The 18,334-nt window shown below is 44.1% G+C and overlaps 1 protein-coding gene across 2 annotated transcripts in view; it reads right to left on the reverse strand.

Annotated features, from left to right (window-relative positions):
* CLUAP1 (clusterin associated protein 1) overlaps nucleotides 1-9,555 on the reverse strand; it is a 29,644-nt gene extending 20,089 nt beyond the window's left edge. For both annotated transcript variants that reach the window (XM_068968204.1, XM_068968203.1), the window contains exons 1-5: nucleotides 9,464-9,555; nucleotides 6,949-7,060; nucleotides 5,840-5,924; nucleotides 3,495-3,674; nucleotides 649-744 (exon numbers count right to left, since the gene is read on the reverse strand). In XM_068968204.1, coding sequence (XP_068824305.1) covers nucleotides 649-744; nucleotides 3,495-3,674; nucleotides 5,840-5,924; nucleotides 6,949-7,060; nucleotides 9,464-9,485 — 495 coding nt within the window. In that variant the 5' untranslated portion in view covers nucleotides 9,486-9,555. The remainder of the gene's footprint in view (nucleotides 1-648; nucleotides 745-3,494; nucleotides 3,675-5,839; nucleotides 5,925-6,948; nucleotides 7,061-9,463) is intronic.
* Nucleotides 9,556-18,334: the final 8,779 nt, after the last annotated feature.

An 18,334-nucleotide genomic window follows, 5' to 3' on the forward strand; every position in this document is an offset into this window, starting at 1 on the left:
AACCCACTCTTCAACAGCTCCTTAAACACAGAGGACACAGCATCCACCTTGACTGACAGGAGCTAAAATAAGGACTGCAAATAAATTTCAACTGTAACATCAACTTCAACTGACTGCCTAGATTAGTGACTGGTTCCCAAACCGATAAGTATTAGAATCACCCAGGAGACTTAAAACTCATGATGCCCAAGTCACGTTCCGTATCAATGACATCAGCATGGAAGCCAGTTATCAGCAGTTTGTTAAGATCCCCAGGTGATTCCACTGGGTGGCAACAGGATTCGGGAGCCACAGGCTGGGGGGGAGCATTTTGTTGGGAAGCATGCCGAGGCTGAAGGCACCGGGGGTGGGAAAGCATCATGATCAATAAAGTCTGCCACAGGAACAAGAGGGAGAGCTGAGGCAACATGGCACACGTGTGCCATTCCTGAATCACATGCCAAAGGCATCAGAGACACACCCAAGGCCACCAGGCAGAGGAACTGCAGCTTATGGACTGTACTTTCCCGCACAGTATCTCACTTTATCAGGTATTGTTTAATAAAACCAAGAGAACAGGAAAAAACTCAGTTGGTAAAGAAACCCTGGAAGTCTGCTCAGCTGAGGAGGTAATTAGGGAGGTAACGGAGGTATCTGAACACCACTCACCCTCAGCTCCACCTCCTTGCCCAGCAAGTCATACAGAGACGCTCCTTTGGAAGTGATTTCAGAAGCAAGCTGCCTTGCTGCTTTTAAATCTGCAATCTAGAAGGAAGATATCAAAAACAGAAACTTCACTAACAGGTTTTCAGCATGCAGAAAGAGCCAATCTTCTGCTATCATTCCCTCCTCCAGTCAGAGTACTGATCTAACTACAGAACGTGTTCCCCAAGAGACATATTTACACCCCACAGAAGAGCGCTCCCAAGATACCAGTTTAGGAGACACTGATCTAAGTACAAATTAGATCAATTCCAGGCCCTCTGGGTCTCTCTGAAAACCCCAATGTCAAGTCAAATGTACTCTGCAAGCAGGAGGTGTGTGGGGGCGTGAGGCTGGCATGCCTCCTACAATGAGGGGCTCTGGCAGCGGCGGGGTGCAGAGGAGGGACACCCTGAGGACACAGCCCCATGCAGCCCCGAGGCCCTGTGTTCACCCTCCCGCCCCGCACTCAGGGTGCACTCCACGGGCTGCCGAGAGCCTCAGAGGAGCTCACTGGCACAAAGCGCTCACAGCAGAGCCGCTGCCACAAGGCTCTGCTGTGAGGATGGTGAGGACAACTGAGCGCTCAGCCCGGGGAAAGCTTCTCTCTTAGGGTACGCATGCCACAGCTGCCTCCGTGAATGTGCTACACTTCCAAAGAGCCAAGTATTTCCCAGTGCTGCTCTCTTCCCTTCTCCCCGAGTCAACGAACTCCCACTGCCTTTCAAGCCACCTGCAACAACGCTCCTTCTTCACTCACAGCGGGCGACTTGTCCGTTTCCTGAGTCCTCAGGACTCTGCTTCCACCAGCAGCAAGCTTCCGGCTTCCCCTGCGGGAGCCTTCTCACCACCCCCCTCCACTTCTCAGCACTAGAATCAGCAGAGTTCAGCCCCTAACCTCTTCCCCTCACACTCCCCACAAGCTCCTGGCTCGGATGCTGAGATCACAGCTACAAGCTGAGGCTCCATGTCTCCACTAGGACACCTCAGAGGTGCTGCACAAGCAACGTCCCAAACCAAACCCCTCATCTTTCCTGCCAGACCTGCTCCTTCCGAACTCTCGTCCGTTTCAGCGGATGGCAACCCCGTCCTGGTGGGAACTCATACCCACACTCTAGAGCTGTGACATCTAATACATGCCCACCAGTCACGTGCCAGTTTCAATGTTAAACCACTGAAAATTAAGTAAAGCTTAAACTCAGTTCCTGAGTTGTACTGGTGATACGTGGCTAGTGGCTACCGTGCCGCGTAGCACAGACCACATCCACCAGCACAGGAAGGGCGACTTGACAGAGCCGTTTCAGACCTTCCTTACAGCGTCCACTTTCGCTCACCTTTTGCCTCCTGGAGCAAGCTGCCCCCAACACCAGCCTCTGAACAGAGTTGCAGTCAAGGACCCAGGCCCTCTGGCCAGTCATGTTCTTATTAAGAAGATCTGCACCCTAGGTCTCCTTATCCAAGGCCTTGGGCCCGGGTCCTCTTCAGTGCCTCTGCCGAAGCCTCCTGACTTGGGAAGGCGGGGCAAACACCTGATGACCCTCTCTCCCCATTCAGTCCCCACCATGTTCCCATTCTGAGCCTCCCACCCCTTGGTGTGGCAGGGGGGCCGTTAAAACTGCCAGAGCAGTTCTGTGAAACAGGGAGTCGACACTCCCTCTGGCTCTAGCCCCTTGCTTACACCACAGCAGCTAGTGATTAAAGACGCAGCTTTCACGTTTGGCTCGTTGCTTTAACCGGGTCCTCTGACACCTCACAGCTCCCACTCCCCCCAAGCTCAGCTGAGCGCTCACTGGCTGCTCAGAGTCACAGGCACCATCACCTCGGGCTTTCTCATAGGTCTCTCTGCTCCCACCTTTGCCTCCCCACTCAGTCTGACTCAATCCAGCAACCACAGTGATCCTTTTAATATGAGGCTTCAAATGATGGACTTCTCTGCTCAAAACTCAACCACGTTCCACCTCGAAGTCTTGGCAGTGGCTTTCCAGGGACCCCAGGGCCTGTGGCCGCCTCCCCTCCCAGCTCTCATCACGTGGCCCTCCTCGCATTTCCTCACAACCCCAGAACACACCCTCCACTGAACAGCTTGCTCCTTCCCTCCCTCAGATCTTTGCTGAGACATCACGCAGTCCCTGAGGCTGTCCTATCTCCCCATTTCAGGCCCTCCCCCAGCACCTCAGCCCCTCCCTCTTCACCATCCATCACTCACTCAGCCCATCTGACGTGCTGCTCCTTCCGCTGCTCCCCCAACGGAGCCGGAGGAATAGGGGAGCCTGTGCTTGCTCACGCCTGTACTCCCAGTACGTGAACAGTGCCTGGCAGACAGCAGGCTTTCAATAAATAGCTAAATTTATTGTCCCTTCTGCTTTGATCCAAATGCTGACAAGCACAAAACTGGGTCTTCCCTGGTGGTTCAGTGGTTAAGAGAATCTGCCTTGCAATGCAAGCAACGTGGGTTTGATCCCTGGTTGGCGAACTAAGATCCCACAGGCTGTGGAGCAACTAAACCCGCACCCTGCAACTACTGAGCCCACGAGCTCTGGAGCCCAAGTGTCACAACTAGAGAGTCCATGCACCACAATCAAAGATCCTGCTCGCCACAGCGATGATCCCTGTGCCACAACTGAGACCCAACAGGGCCCAACAACTTAAGCTTTTAAATAATCGAAAAGCAATGCTGACTAATGAGCACAAAACTGACAAATGGCCCTCGGTCAGGGAGTGAGGAAAGAAGTGCTCCTGTATTGCTATATTCCACTTCCGAGTCTGAGAAATAAGCATTCCATCTCTCACTACAAGCCCTGCACTGTCCTCACCTTTGAGCCAAGATCAAACTTGAACTTGCTGACGTCTTCCTCTGCTAGTTGAGAGCCCTCCATGCCTTTGGTCTTCATAGCGTTGTAAAGGACAGAGGTGATCTTCAGCAGTTCTTTCACTGCATACCCGTCTGCCTGATAAAGCTTCTTGGTATTGAGTTTTATATGTGCCTTGGTGGCCTATTTTCAGACAGAAAAAAAAATGCTGAAGATCCTTTCCATGTAAAATTAAACCGAACCCCATGTAGGTCAATTGAAAACGTCTCTGCCAACAATTGGTATATAACCAAAGCATATTAAGAGTCAAACTTTCAAGTCACTCATATTGTGAGTGGGTACATAAGACTGGTACAATCCTAATGGAAAGCAATTTGGTAAATGACAAGATTATAAATGCACATATCTTTTGACTAAGAAATTCCAATCCTGAGAACTTATGATAGGAATACATGTTGTCACACACAAAACTATGTGTACAGGTTATCTGTTACAGAACTGTTTCTAAGTACAAAAGTTACCAACAACCTAAATGCCAACCTGTATAAATTATACAACTTATGGTATAAACAGGCAAGCAACACTACTCAGGTGTAAGAGAGAATGAAGAAATTCTATCTTTATTTGAAAAGTTCTCCAAAATGTACTATTAAAGACAAGATTCTAAACAGAGGTGTAGAGTATGCCACCACTGGTGTAAAAGGAAGGAAAAAGAAGATATATCCCATTTGCTTAAATATGCCTAAAGAAACTGAGAGATATTAAAAACAGTGATTAATGGGAATGGAACTGGGCTGATGGCAGACAGAATAGAAAGTCATTTTACTCTATATTGTTTCATGATTTAAAAAAATTTTTTGAGCCATAAAATATATTGACTGTATAAAATAAGTAAATAAAATTCTTTTTAAAATCTGCATGCTATTTTAATTACATTAGAAAAATATTATCTGGCAGCAGTTCTTCATCTGTCTGCTCTCCCTCTGGGAGTGTATCCTTGCTTAAATCAACTATCACTTTACTTTCTTAACCTCTCAAAAAGAAAAATATCTGTATAAAATTTTGGTCCAGTTTTTTCTCCTTTAGATCTACCATTCAAACTTACATAATTTTATTAAGTAAAAGCAGAAGCATATAGTATCTGACATGAGAAATAAATACTCCACGTCACTAAATTAATAGAGCTTAACTGAATTAGGTGTGTTCTTTATTATTTCTCAGAAACAGTAACTCATCTTTCCTAGGTTATTTTCCTTTTATGTATCTAAGTAACTATGTAACGTATCTCTTTTCCCATACCCAGTAATACAAATGTTATGTAAGTGTAATTTATAACATCAATAACTAGATTTATCATTAGTCTTCATGTTCAATTCCTCTTATCATATGGTATTTCTGTAATAACTTCATCTATTTCAGTCAACCTTATGCTTTCCAACAAAGATTATAAAAAATTATGACGTTAATTTAAAAACATTATTAAAATTACAGACTAAATAACACTGGGCCCATCATTGGGAGTGACGGTGTCACGAGATGCCCTTGGACATCACGTCACGAGAGGCCCTTGGACAGCTACTGCTTCAATCTCAAAACAGCTTCCTTTGGGCAAAGCAACAACCTGCGAACCTTCTCTTACAGAAAAGCTACCCTGGAAAAATTATTTGTAGGTGTCACTGACAGTACGGAAGTCACTTATGTCAGTCGGCCAAACAGCTGTTTTTACATTTGAGAAATCACAGGCTGCTGCTCCCAGGATTTTACCTGTTTGTCAGAGCATGCCCAGCCTCTTCTGCCACCCCTCTCTGGCAGACGCTGTCCACCTGCAGGGCACACATCTAGATCCAGCGGTCCTGAAACGCGTCCTGTCATAACACAGCCTGACTGTAGGACGAATGGCCTTGGGGCTTTCGCAGCGCTGATCGCCCTTCTGGTCAAGGGTGACATGGCTAATCCTTTTCTCTCACTGCCCCTCTGAGACAACTACCCTGTATACTGCCACCACTGGTGTCTCATGGGACTCTAAAATTCTTAACAAATCATGAGTTAAAAACAAAAAACTCAGAAACCTTTGTTGGTAAAATGACTCCACAGATAGTGCTTGCCATCACCAGATGAGAAGTTAAGAAGCAGCCTTTCTGTAGAGAGTAAAAATAATTGAATACAGAGTAGAGAACTATCCAATTATGTGATAACCTTTGTGTAGTAAAAATTGTTTAAAATTGTAAAAATGGCTCCACAGAAATCTGGTAATGGAGAGAGTTAAGAAAGCTGAAGGTAGCTCTAATTAGGCTCCATCTCCTTCTGATGTATTTAATTTTACAACTCCATCAAAAAACTGAACTAACCATGAACTGGGCAATTGCCTTAATGAAGAAAACTCGGTCTTGTTCAGTCTCAACATCAGAAGGGATGTCATTCTGAGGTTCGTACCTATCATAGAGACAGAGAGAGAAAGACACAAGTTAATTAAGCTGAAAGTTTACAAAACAGAAAGTAAACTGGGAGGACAGTGGGTCTGTAACAGGAAGCTCTCTGAGTCCCCAGCTAAGGTAGTAAGAGTAAGAAAGACCTCAAAAGCAACACAAAATACCAAACAACCAAGAGAACAAATCCTCACCAAAAAATAGGTTTCTTCGCTCAGTTGTGTCCGACTCTTTGCGACCCCACGGACTGCAGCATGTCAGGCCTCCCTGTCCATCACCAACTCTCGGAACTTACTCAAACTCATGCCCATCGAGTCAGTGATGCCATCCAACCATGTCATCCTCTGTCATCCCCTTCTCCTCTGCCTTTAATCTTTCCCAGCATCAGGGTCTTTTCAAATTTCAAAACCAAATCTGGGGCTTACAAAATTAAATCTATATCAGACAGCAAAGTTTAATTAAAATATCCAGAACTATTACTCTGGCTGACAGCCCTTGACTCAGCAGAGGGGCCAGAGTTCCTTTCTTCGAGTTACTGATGACATGCCGGGGTCAGCAACCTGCAGCCCTCGGCCTTCTCCTGTACAGCTCGCAAGCTAAGAAAGGTTTTTACATTTTTAAAGGGCAATAAACAATAAAACACAAGGAAGCCTAACAGAGATCTTATGTAGCCTGCAACGCCTAAAATCTTGATCATTCCCTTAGTAAAAAGTTTGCCAATCCTGAGCCAGATGCTTCAGCAGGATGTGTGAGGAGGTCCTGTCAGTCCCTGAGGAAGGGGAGGGGATCAGTGTGGACCAGCACCCCTGTCAGCTTCCCGCTGAGAAACAGTCTTTCACCACCTCCTGGTGCACACTCCCTTTTCCCACGGCATTCCTTAACACTCCTCTGACTTCTAACAGGTCACAGCCTATTCTGTCCAATTTTGTTGAACTTTTCCTTTTGCTTCACAGAAGTACCCTGTTTCTAGGTGGCTAATGAATAACATCTCAAATCTATTCTTACACCACAGTAAAGTGCCCAGTTCTAACCTTTTCACAAGCCAGAGAAGCACTTCAGATACAAGCTCAAAATTGGGTGTGCGGAAGTTTTCCATGGAAATGTGTCGAGGGTATCCCAAGGCTCTCATCATCTCTGTAAAATCTGTCCAGGGTAAAAAAAACACAGTGTGGTCAGCTCCTCCTCAAACATCAGCTATTTATCAACATAGATACTTCCTTTGTTTTTCTCTTCTTACTCCCAACCTACTGACACGTTTATGGACTATTTATCAACTCTCTAAGAGAAAAACAAAAAGGAGATAAAATTGCTAACCTGCTTCCTGAAAAACATTTATTTGAGTTCAATGGGAGAACTGGAAACTACATTGAAATAGGGTTTAGGGATTGGCTGTGAATTTAATTTCTCTCTTGGGTATCTCAACTATCTCCTGGATATCTTTCTCTTCACTACTCAAAATGTGAAATATCTGGTCTTACAAAATGCCGTAAAGAAAAACATTTTAAAATGTTAATCTTTTTTTTTTTTTTTTGCGGAGGTGAGTGGTAGGGTAAAATTGATGTGTCTGTGTTACTTAGAGAGATGTTCAAGAGAATGATTGAACTACAGAGCAATAGTCAGCTGTACTATGAAACAGACTAAGGAACAGTAATACTAACACTTGTTCTTAATACTGCAATCACTAAGTTTTAAGCTAGACTTGCAAGTAACATCCTTTTAGTTCCCATGATGTGCCAAGAACACTTCTGACTAAATAATGTCTGGGTCCTCACTCTTCTTGAAGGTGGATATTCAAAATGTCCCAGTGACATTCACAACAAGCTACCTGGTCACTGGAGAGTAGGCTGAATTTCACCAGACAACAGAAGAGAAGGTGTAAGCAGCGGAAAGAGCAGCAGAGAGCCTCTGCCATTGTTTGGGGGTATATTTAAATAGAGCAATGGAAACTAAAGCAGCAGCCTTCCCACCACATGGTGAGGCCTAAACACTTCCTCTCACTAAGTAGTAGCCAAATTCTGTTAATTCTGCAGTATCATCATCAAAAGGAGACAAGTAAGATTCTTATCATGAACTGCCTAAAGTAGGCATTCATTTAAGGTCAAAAACGTTCAGAAATCCTTTTGTATGCTTTTCCCAAAACAACTCCATTCAGTGTCCCTTAGCAGAAGGCTGGCCTCCCTCAACTGTGAGGGAGGAGAAATGTGTCTCTACAACATAAGATCTCCAAGAATGTCCCAGTCCCAGAGGGCAGAGATTCACACAACAGTGCTGCTGCTACTGCTGCTGCTGCTAAGTCGCTTCAGTCGTGTCCAACTGTGCAACCCCACAGACGGCAGCCCACCAGGCTCCCCCGTCCCTGGGATTCTCCAGGCAAGAATACTGGAGTGGGTTGCCATTTCCTTCTCCAACAGTGCTAATAGGCATCAATAAACTGTGATGCCTCTTCCTATATATTTACATTATAGAAAGAGCCCTTCACAACTGAAAGGAGTAATCTTTAATGGGGAAATTTCAGGCACTGGCAACTATTACAAAATTGGCCTTAAAGAGGCCCCGCAAATCACACTAAATTGGCAACACCTGCTACACCTGTGCAGGTGGAGCCAGTTCCCTGAACTGCTTCAGATTCAGAAAATGATAGCATATAAAAGGCAAGAAATTGATTCACACAGTCTCACGATTTGATCCTGATTTCCACCCAGTTCTAGCTGTATGATCTAAAGCAGCTATTTCACCTCCCTGCCTCAAAGTATTCCATCCAGGAATGACTCACCTCACTGTTTAACAGTGAGGACTAAAATAAAATATTAAATGTAAAATATTTGCTTTGTAACAGATGATCCCCAGAGCGGTGATAACTAGTTCTCTAATCCACATTTTTCCACTTCCCCACGCTCCTTGCAAAGGTACTTGGGTTCCCTTCTCACCAGACTCTTTTAGAAAGGCTGCAGGCTTTGGAGGTTAGACAACAGGATTTCATACTCCAGCGCCAGCTCTTACCACCTATGTTCCCTGACCTCTCTGTGCCTATTTCCTCACCTAAAATAAGAGAATTGCTGTTCAGAGGAGTAAATGAAATGATGACCACACATAGGATAGTAATTAACTACCTGACAGATCACAAAAACTCGAAAAATTTTAGCCTCGATCATTATTGACCAGCCCCCTCTTCGATTCTCTTGTTCGCTTCTCGGAACTCTAAGCTAACCCAGCTCAAAAATGGTCGCTTTGGAAAACGGTGTTTTGCAATACAGTAGCGAAGAGACGCAAGTCAATTAAAATTAGATAAAATTAAAACTTCTGTTTCTCAGCCGCACTAGCCGCATACACATCCACAACCTCTCATCATAGCAGAAAGCGCTATGAGACAGACTGGGGCGCTCAGCCTGGCGGGGGGCGGCTCGGGTCAGGGGCGCCCCTGAGTTGCAGAGGCCCCGGAGGGGGACTTCAGCGCGAGAGCCTCGGCAGGGCTTAGACAGGGAGCCGGCGGGCCGAAGCCCCGAGTCTCGGGAGGACCGCAGGTCACAGAGGGCAGGGATGCCTTACTGCGAAGATCACGGAAAGACATGGCGCTCAAATGCCCAGGATCCCGAAGTCTCCACCGCAAGCTCCTTAGCCCTTCTGGGTTTCTATGGCAACGCACGGACTCCCCGACGGCGCGCAGCCAAGGCCAAAAGGACTGGAAGAAAAGCAGACCGGGCCGTGTGCGCATGCTCTGTATGTGCCGGAGCGAGGGCGGCCGGCAGGCGGCGTAAAACGCGACGCTGAGGAGGCGGGTGTGGCGTCCAAGTTGCCTTCAGACACTTTGCAGATATTTGCACTTGCTGGCACGTTCTGAGCACCTAAGTGCCTGTGCAAGGCAGTCTATACTACTTTTCATTCCCGCCTAAACTCCTCCAGAAAGGATGTACAAGATGTCACGAAGCCAGGCCTCCCTTTTGAGTCCTACGCTTTTCTCTGGCATGTGTAAAATGGCTGGCCGCACCCGCGTCCCAAGCGCCTGCAGCGTGAAGCAGTTGAGGCCACGGACTGCAAGGCGAAGGCCAGAGCGGACCGAGGGGCGGCGAGTAGGCCGAGCCATAACCCGCGCGTGCGCAGCGGGCTCGGACTTTACGACAGGCCGGAAACCGGCGCGCCGTGGGGTTGTCCTGGCAACTGTGAGCGCAGAAGTTTGGAGCTGGTTTTTGCGCGCGGTGGAGGGAGGGGGCCGATCGGGGGTGCACCGCTCCCAGCCCTTGGCCAGATCAGCTGTGGTCTCGGTTGGGAGCACTCTCTACCTGGCTGCCACGGCTGGGGACAGGCAACCGGAAGGGCTGGGGAGGTGAAGTGCGCTGAGACCAGAATGTGGACGAAGAAGAGAGACTACCAAAGCTAAGATGCCCTCCGCCCCTGTATTGGTTTTAGTGAAGTAACAGACACATGAATACGCTGACCTTAAAGATTCTCAAAATAGACCCGCGCATACATGGTCATTAGGATAAATAAAGCCCTTTAGTAGAGAAAGAATAATCGTTTTAGCAAATTATCTTGGAACAATTGGAAATGCACACAAATGAACTGGCATCCTTACATGTAAAGGGTAAAACCTAAAACCTGTGACCTTTCTAGAAGAAAACTTGGAAAGCTTTGTGACTGGGTTAAACAAGAGTCCTTAGATACAATACACTAAAAGTATCATCCTTTAAAAAATGTTTTTTGATGAATCGGACTTCATCAAAATTTAGAACTGCTCTTCAAGACACTTTTTAAGAAAATGAAAAGGTAAACCCACAGTCTAAAAGAAAATATTCACAAAACACAGCTGATTAAAGACTTCTGAAATACATAACAAACTTTCAAAACTCACTGAAGAAAACAATGAGAAAGCAATTCCAAAAATGCTGGGGTCCAGCCCCGGTGGATCCAGGGAATTTGAAGGGTAGACGGCGTTGGCGTGAGAAAAACTTATTTATTGATTGATATAAGATTAGATTAAGAAACAATAGTGTAGTAGGAAAATTAAGTGGGAGAAGAGGGCTGAATAACTTGGATTACGCAGAAGACCAATAAAATTCCAGACAAGGAATTTGCACCATCTACGTTGGGCCACCGGCGCTTGCTTGAATATCTAAGGGTGCCTCACCTTAGGCTCCCTTTCCCGCGGGTCTTAACAGCCAGGGCAAGTAAGTAGACTTGGCGAGCCTCCGCGCCCTAGATGGGAATTCAGCCTGAAATTAGAGTGAAGAGGAGAGGAAAGAGAGAGAGACACGGGGGAAACCAGTCCAGCAACTAGCTCAGTTCTCTATTGTTCAGAAGGCCTTTTATACTTTTGATAAAACATGGAGATCAATGGGCAACACAAAGTTATGCAACGTTAGCAGTCCAGACTCTTATCAAAACCAGGCTTTTCTCTCTGCATACCTAATTATATACACAAGTCTTAGGTAATTTACATCATCTTCCAGCCAAAAGGGCCAATTAACATTTTACAGCCTTTTTTCTGATAAGGGTTTGTCAACCAGAAGACTTAATTGTGTTGATCTTCCCAAGGTCTGGTGCCACTCTCAGAAAGCACTAAATAAAGTTACATTCTTACACAGCAAAGATACAGCAACTTATAACAAGTAGAGGGAGTACAGTGATTTACAGCAAAAGAGAAGCAATTAACTCAAAAGTCTAGTGTTGCTCACATCAAAACTACTATGTATCTTTTTCTACATCCTGCTTACATTGAGTAACATCCTTCCAGGTGCCTAAAAGATAAAGAATATGGAGGTCTGGCAGCAATCCTTGAGTCAACAGTGAAAACCCGTCACCAATATGATTTTTAACTCTTTAGAAAAGGCTCTGTATCTTTAAGATGCTTTCAAGCTTTGTGCCTCTCGTGGTTGGGGGGCTGTAAGCAATTTACAAGCTGTAAGAAGTCTGGGGAACCTGTTAGGCAAGCTAGAGAGCTATCAGAGGGGTTTTAACTAAAATATCCCTTTCAAATGCAGAAGACTAAAGCCCTGATTTGACTTTTTCCAGAGAATATCAGAAGAGTGAAAAAGCAGGCAGATTCTTATTTTTTGGGGGGTGGATGCTCAGGAAATTCCAGGGGGAAAACCTGAGGTCTGATTAGCCTTGCCATCAGAGCTCTTGCCGCATGACCTTGTCACAGGTGGAATTCCTCACGCTGGCTCCCGGCACGAAAACTTAGTTCACAAAAGATATGGCAAATGTCAACCAAAAATTAGTCCAGCTAAGAAATGCATAAATTTATTCGAGCCAACCTGAGGATTATAATCAGGCAAGGAGTCTTTCAGAAAGCTCTAAGGATGGTCCAAAGAGGAAAGCGGTGAAGCTAGTATCTATGTGATCTTAAGTAAGGGGTAGGTGCAATCAAGGGTACAACATTGTAGAGGTTTATTGCTATTAACAAGGAACAGATATTTTAGTTAATGGTTTTAGTTCTTTTCTAAGTAGGCAAGATATAAGAAACTGAATTCACACAATTTCCTCCTGAAAATACCTAACTATCTGAGGGCAGTTCTGCCAGTCTTCCGAGAGCACAAAATGCCTCATCCTGATCTTGGCCCTGAAGTTCCTTTGCTGTGTGTTGTATGTAGGTCAGTGACTGTAGTGGCAAATGACTCAACTGTTGTAGAACTGGATGGTGGGTAACATTCTTGGTTTTACAATCTCCTCTCTTTCAGTTTTAATTTCGACCAAGGCTTGGAGACATTTCATGACCAGTTTGTCACACAGCAATAGGAATGTTCACACCCAGGTCAAGCAAGGATTTCGCTGACAGACCACTCAATGTGCTATTATTGGACTGTTAACAGTAGCCAAAAGCATCTGGACCATCTTGCCTATCTCTCTAGTCTGTTATGGTTTAGGAAATGGTTTTCTTTTATTGCTTCTTCCCATATCTAGAGTTACACTATTAAAGTCATCAACTTTGGGAATTCCCTGGTGTTCCAGTGGCTGGGAACAGAGGAGGGAATTCCCTGGTGGCTCAGTGGTAAACAATCCACCTGCCAATGCAGGAGACATTAAGACTTGGGTTTGATCCCTGGGTCATGAAGATCCCGAGAGAAGGAAATGGCAACCCAGTCCAGTATTCTTGCCTGGAGAACCCTATGGACAGAGGAGCTTGGCGGGCTACAGTCCATAGGGTTGCAAAGAGTTGGACATGACTGAAGCAACTTAGCATGCACAAGTAAGTATTCAAACTAAGAACTTCCATTAGGTGTGGCCCAGTATCTCCCTAGGTTGTCTGACCCAGTCTGTCTGCACAAATCGCTGTCTTTAAAGGAACTGTTTATATTGGCCTTGCACATAAAGTTCACCAAACATACCTGCATAGTGACCCCTGACAGGACTGAGAAAGGAACGTTATCTTCTAAGGAGTTATGTGGCTGGTATTAGAAGGAGAAAAATGAATCTTTATAGTTGAGCAGTTTTTCTGCTGCTGCAGAGGTCTGGTTAATGCATAATGCAGACACATAACGCACACTTGAGAAGAGAAGAGGAAGCACAAACGGGGAAAAAACATGTTTAAATTCTCTTGCCTTAAAATAATGAGTCTTATTTTCTTACAAGTAATAAGCAAAGGAAAGGATGCTTAAGATTATTAGTCATTAGAGAAATGCATATTAAACTACAAGATATCACTAGGCAGTTATTAGAATAGCTAAAACAACAAACCACCACAAAAAACCCTGACAGTGCTAAGGGCTTGTAAGGATGGAGAGCACCCTGGACTTTCATACCTTATTGTTGAGAATATGAAAGTGTACATCCACTTTGGAAACAGCTGGTACTTCTTACTAAAGTTAAACATACACTTAACATACAGTTCAGCAATTCCTCTCCCAGGTATTCACCAAAGAGAAATGAAAACTACTTATGTTCACACAGAAACCTATACACAAATATTAAGAGCACCTTTATTTATAATTGCCCCAAACTGGAAACCACTTGGGTGCCCCTCAACTTAAAATGGATAAACACATGTGGTACGATGGATTACCATTCAGCAATTTAAAAAAGAAGCAAATTACTGAAATACACAAAGAACAACGATGGCTCTCCAATGCCTTATGCTAAGTGGAAGAAGACAGAGACTCAAAATTCTTCATACTATTTAACTCCATTTATATGACATCCTGAATAAGATGAAAATATAGAGATAGAAAACAAATTAGTGGTTCCCAGGAGGAGCTGGATACATAATAATGTGTGGGGGGAGGGAGTAATGAAACTGTTCTATATCTTGTGGTGGTAATTACGTGACAGTATCTGTTTGTCAAAACTCATAGATCTGGGGCCTCCCTGGTGGCTCAGTGGTAAAGAATCTGCCTGCCAATACAAGAGACATGGGAGATGACGGTTTGATCCCTCATCTGGAAAGATCCCATATGGTTTTTAATTATAGGCATCGTCAAGTGTGTGAAGTAGTGGCTTAAGTTTGCATTTCCCCAATGATTCAGGACACTGAACATCTTCTCACGTGCTTATTGACCATTTGTGTATCTTGTTTGGGGAAATATCTGTGCAAGTTCTTCACCCATTTTTAAAGCTGATTTGTCTTCTTGTTGTTGAGTTGTAAGAGCTCTTTTTGTATTCTAGATACTACGCTCTAATCAGATACATGGTTTGCAAGTATATTCTCTCATTCTGTAGGCTGTCTTTTCACTTCTTTAGAGTTTGTGCTTTTTTGAAGCACAAAAATTTTCAAATTTTATAAAGACCAATTTATTTTTTCTTTTTTTGCTTGTGCTTTTGTTGTTATATCTAGGAATCCATTACCAAATCCATGGTGATGAAGATTTCTTCAAAGAGTTTTAATTTTTGTATGCGGTGTGAGGTAGGGGTCCAATTTCATTTTTCATTCATATATTTTTTAATATTTTCAATTTATTAATTTTTTAATTAAAGGAAAATTGCTTTACAGAATTTTGTTGTTTTCTGACATGAAAACAACATGAATCAGCCATTCAGTTCAGTTTAGTCGCTCAGTCGTGTCCGACTCTTTGCGACCCCATGGACTGCAGCACGCCAGGCCTCCCTGTCCATCACCAACTCCTGGAGCTTGCTCAAACTCATGTCCATTGAGTTGGTGATGCCATCCAACCATCTCATCCTCTGTCATCCCCTTCTCCTCCTGCCTTCAATCTTTCCAGCATCAGGGTCTTTTCAAATGAGTCAGTTCTTCGCATCACATGGCCAAAGTATTGGAATTTCAGCTTCAACATCAGTCCTTCCAATGAATATTCAGGACTGATCTCCTTCAGGATGGACTGGTTGGATCTCCTTGCAGTCCAAGGGACTCTTAAGAGTCTTTTCCAACACCACAGTTCAAAAGCATCAATTCTTCAGTGCTCAGCTTTCTTTATAGTCCAACTCACATCCATACACAACTACTGGAAAAACCATAAGCTTTGACTAGACAGACCTCTGTTGGCAAAGTAATGTCTCTGCTTTTTAATAAGCTGTCTAGGTTGGTCATAACTTTTTTTCCAAGGAGCAAGCGTCTTTTAATTTCATGGCTGCAGTCATCATCTGCAGTGATTTTCAGTTCAGTTCAGTTCAGTTGCTCAGTCGTGTCCGACTCTTTGTGACCCCATGAATCGCAGCATGCCAGGCCTCCCTGTCCATCACCAACTCCCAGAGTTCACTCAGACTCACATCCATCGAGTCAGTGATGCCATCCAGCCATCTCATCCTCTGTCATCCCCTTCTCCTCCTGCCCCCAATCTCTCCCAGCATCAGTCTTTTCCAATGAGTCAACTCTTCTCATGAGGTGGCCAAAGTACTGGAGTTTCAACTTTAGCATCATTCCTTCCAAAGAAATCCCAGGGCTGATCTCCTTTAGAATGGATTGGTTGGATCTCCTTGCAGTCCAAGGGACTCCTTCTCCAACAACGCAATTATTTTGGAGCCCCCCAAAATAAAGTCTGCCACTGTTTCCAGTTTCCCCATCTATTTACCATGAAGTGATGGGACCAGATGCCATTATCTTAGTTCTCTGAATGTTGAGTTTTAAGCCAACTTTTTCACTCTCCTCTTTTACTTTCATCAAGAGGTTCTTTAGCTCTTCTTTGCTTTCTGACATAAGGGTGGTGTCCTTTGCATATCTGAGGTTATTGATATTTCTCCCAGCAATCTTGATTCCAGCTTGTGCTTCATCCAGTCCAGCATTTCTCATGATGTACTCTGCATATAAGTTAAATAAGCAGGGTGACAATATACAGCCTAGATGTACTCCTTTCCCAATTTGGAACCAGTCTGTTGTTCCATGTCCAGTTCTAACTGTTGCTTCTTGACCTGAATACAGATTTCTCAGGAGGCAGGTCACACAGTTTGTTGTGATCCACACAGTCAAAGGCTTTGGTGTAGTCAATAAAGCAGAAGTAGATGTTTTTCTGGAACTCTCTTGCTTTTTCAGTGACCTAGTGGATGTTGGCAATTTGATCTCTGGTTCTTCTGCAGCCATAGGTATACACATATCCCCTCCCATTTGATACTCCCTCCCATCTCCCTCCCCATCCCACCCCTCTAGGTTCATACAGAGCCCCTGTTTGAGTTTCCTGAGCCATACAGCAAATTCCCATTGGCTATCTATTTTACATACGGTAATGTAAGTTTCCATGTTACTCACAACATACATCTCACCCTCTCCTCCCCTCTTCCCATGTCCATAAGTCTATTCTCTGTGTCTCTTTCTCCACTGCTGCCCTGTAAATAAATTCAGTACCATTTTTCTAGATTCCGTATATATGCATTAGAATATATCTAATCTAAGACATTTATCTTTCTTGTTCTGACTTACTTTGCTCTGTATAATAGGCTCTAGGTTCATCCACTTCATTAGAACCGACTCAAATGCATTCCTTTTTATGGCTGAGTAATACTAAAAAGCAGAGACATTACTTTGCTAACAAAGGTCCATCTAGTCAAGGCTATGGTTTTTCCAGTAGTCATGTATGAATGTGAGAGTTGGACTGTGAAGAAAGCTGAGCACCAAAGAATTGATGCTTTTGAACTGTGGTGTTGGAGAGGACTCTTGAGAGTCCCTTGGACTGCAAGGAGATCCAACCAGTCCATTCTAAAGGAGATCAGTCCTGGGTGTTCTTTGAAAGGAATGATGCTAAAGCTGAAGCTCCAGTACTTTGGCCACCTCATGCGAAGAGTCATTCATTGGAAAAGACTCTGATGCTGGGAGAGATTGGGGGCAGGAGGAGAAGGGGATGACAGAGGATGAGATGGTTGGATGGCATCACCGACTCGATGGACATGAGTTTGAGTGAACTCCGGGAGTTGGTGATGGACAGGGAGGCCTGGCGTGCTGCAGTTCATGGGGTTGCAAAGAGTAGGACATGAGTGAGCGACTGAACTGAATAGAATATTCCATTATGTATATGTACCACAACTTCCTTATCCATTCATCTGTTGGTGGACATCTAGGTTGCTCTTCATTCCTATCTTTTTATATCCAGTTATTCCAGCACTCTTTGTTGAAGTGACTATTATTTCCTCCATGGAATAATCTTGATAATACTGTTGAAAATAAATTGTCCAGTGATGTATGAATTTATTCTGGGCTCTCTATTCTATTCCATTGGTCTAGATCTCTAGTCTTGTGCCAGTTCCACACTGTTTTGGTTACTGTAGTGTTGAATTGTATGTAAGAAGTTTTTAAACAGAAAATCTTAGTCTTCAAACTTTTTAAGGTTGTTTTTGGCTTTTGGGTTCCTTTGTAATTCCATATTAATTTTAGGATCAGTTTTCCTGTTTCTGCCTTTGAGGCTGTTGGGATTTTTACAGGAATTGCATTGAATCTGTAGATGACCTTGGAGAGGACTGCTGTCTTAATATTAAGACTTCAATCCACAAACATGGTCTTTTTCCATTTAAATTTTCCTTTTTGTTGTTTTCTAGTTTTTAGGGCTGTCTTGCCCTTTCATGATTGATTTTATTCTTTTTGTTCTTTCCTAGTGTATACAAATAGAGTTCATTGTGTGTTGATCATGTGTCCTGAGACTGCTCAACTAACTTATTAGCTCTGATAGTTTTACTAGCTCAAATAGGTTCTTTTTTTTTTTTCCTTTGAGTGTGAATTAATTTCTTCTCTATATAGGACCATGTCATTTGTGAACAGAGAGAATTGAAAAGTTTAACTTTTAAAGAAATTGTTTCCCAAACTAGTGGTATCATTTACATCCCCCCATCCCCAGCAGTGTATGAGAGTTTTGGTTTCTCCAAACGCTTCCTCACACAGTACAATCCACAGGATACCCCTTGGCCTACTTATGGGAAAATGGATGGAAGAGTTAAGGGACCTGCCCAGTCACCCAGAACCACCTTCTTGGCATGCTCAAACCACTGATACAGGTCTCACCATGTCTGTGTCCCTAAACATTCATTTTCCACCCACAGATGAGGAAAAGG

Source organism: Capricornis sumatraensis, chromosome 3 (assembly GCF_032405125.1).
Source record: "Capricornis sumatraensis isolate serow.1 chromosome 3, serow.2, whole genome shotgun sequence".
Taxonomy (NCBI): Eukaryota; Metazoa; Chordata; class Mammalia; order Artiodactyla; family Bovidae; genus Capricornis; species Capricornis sumatraensis.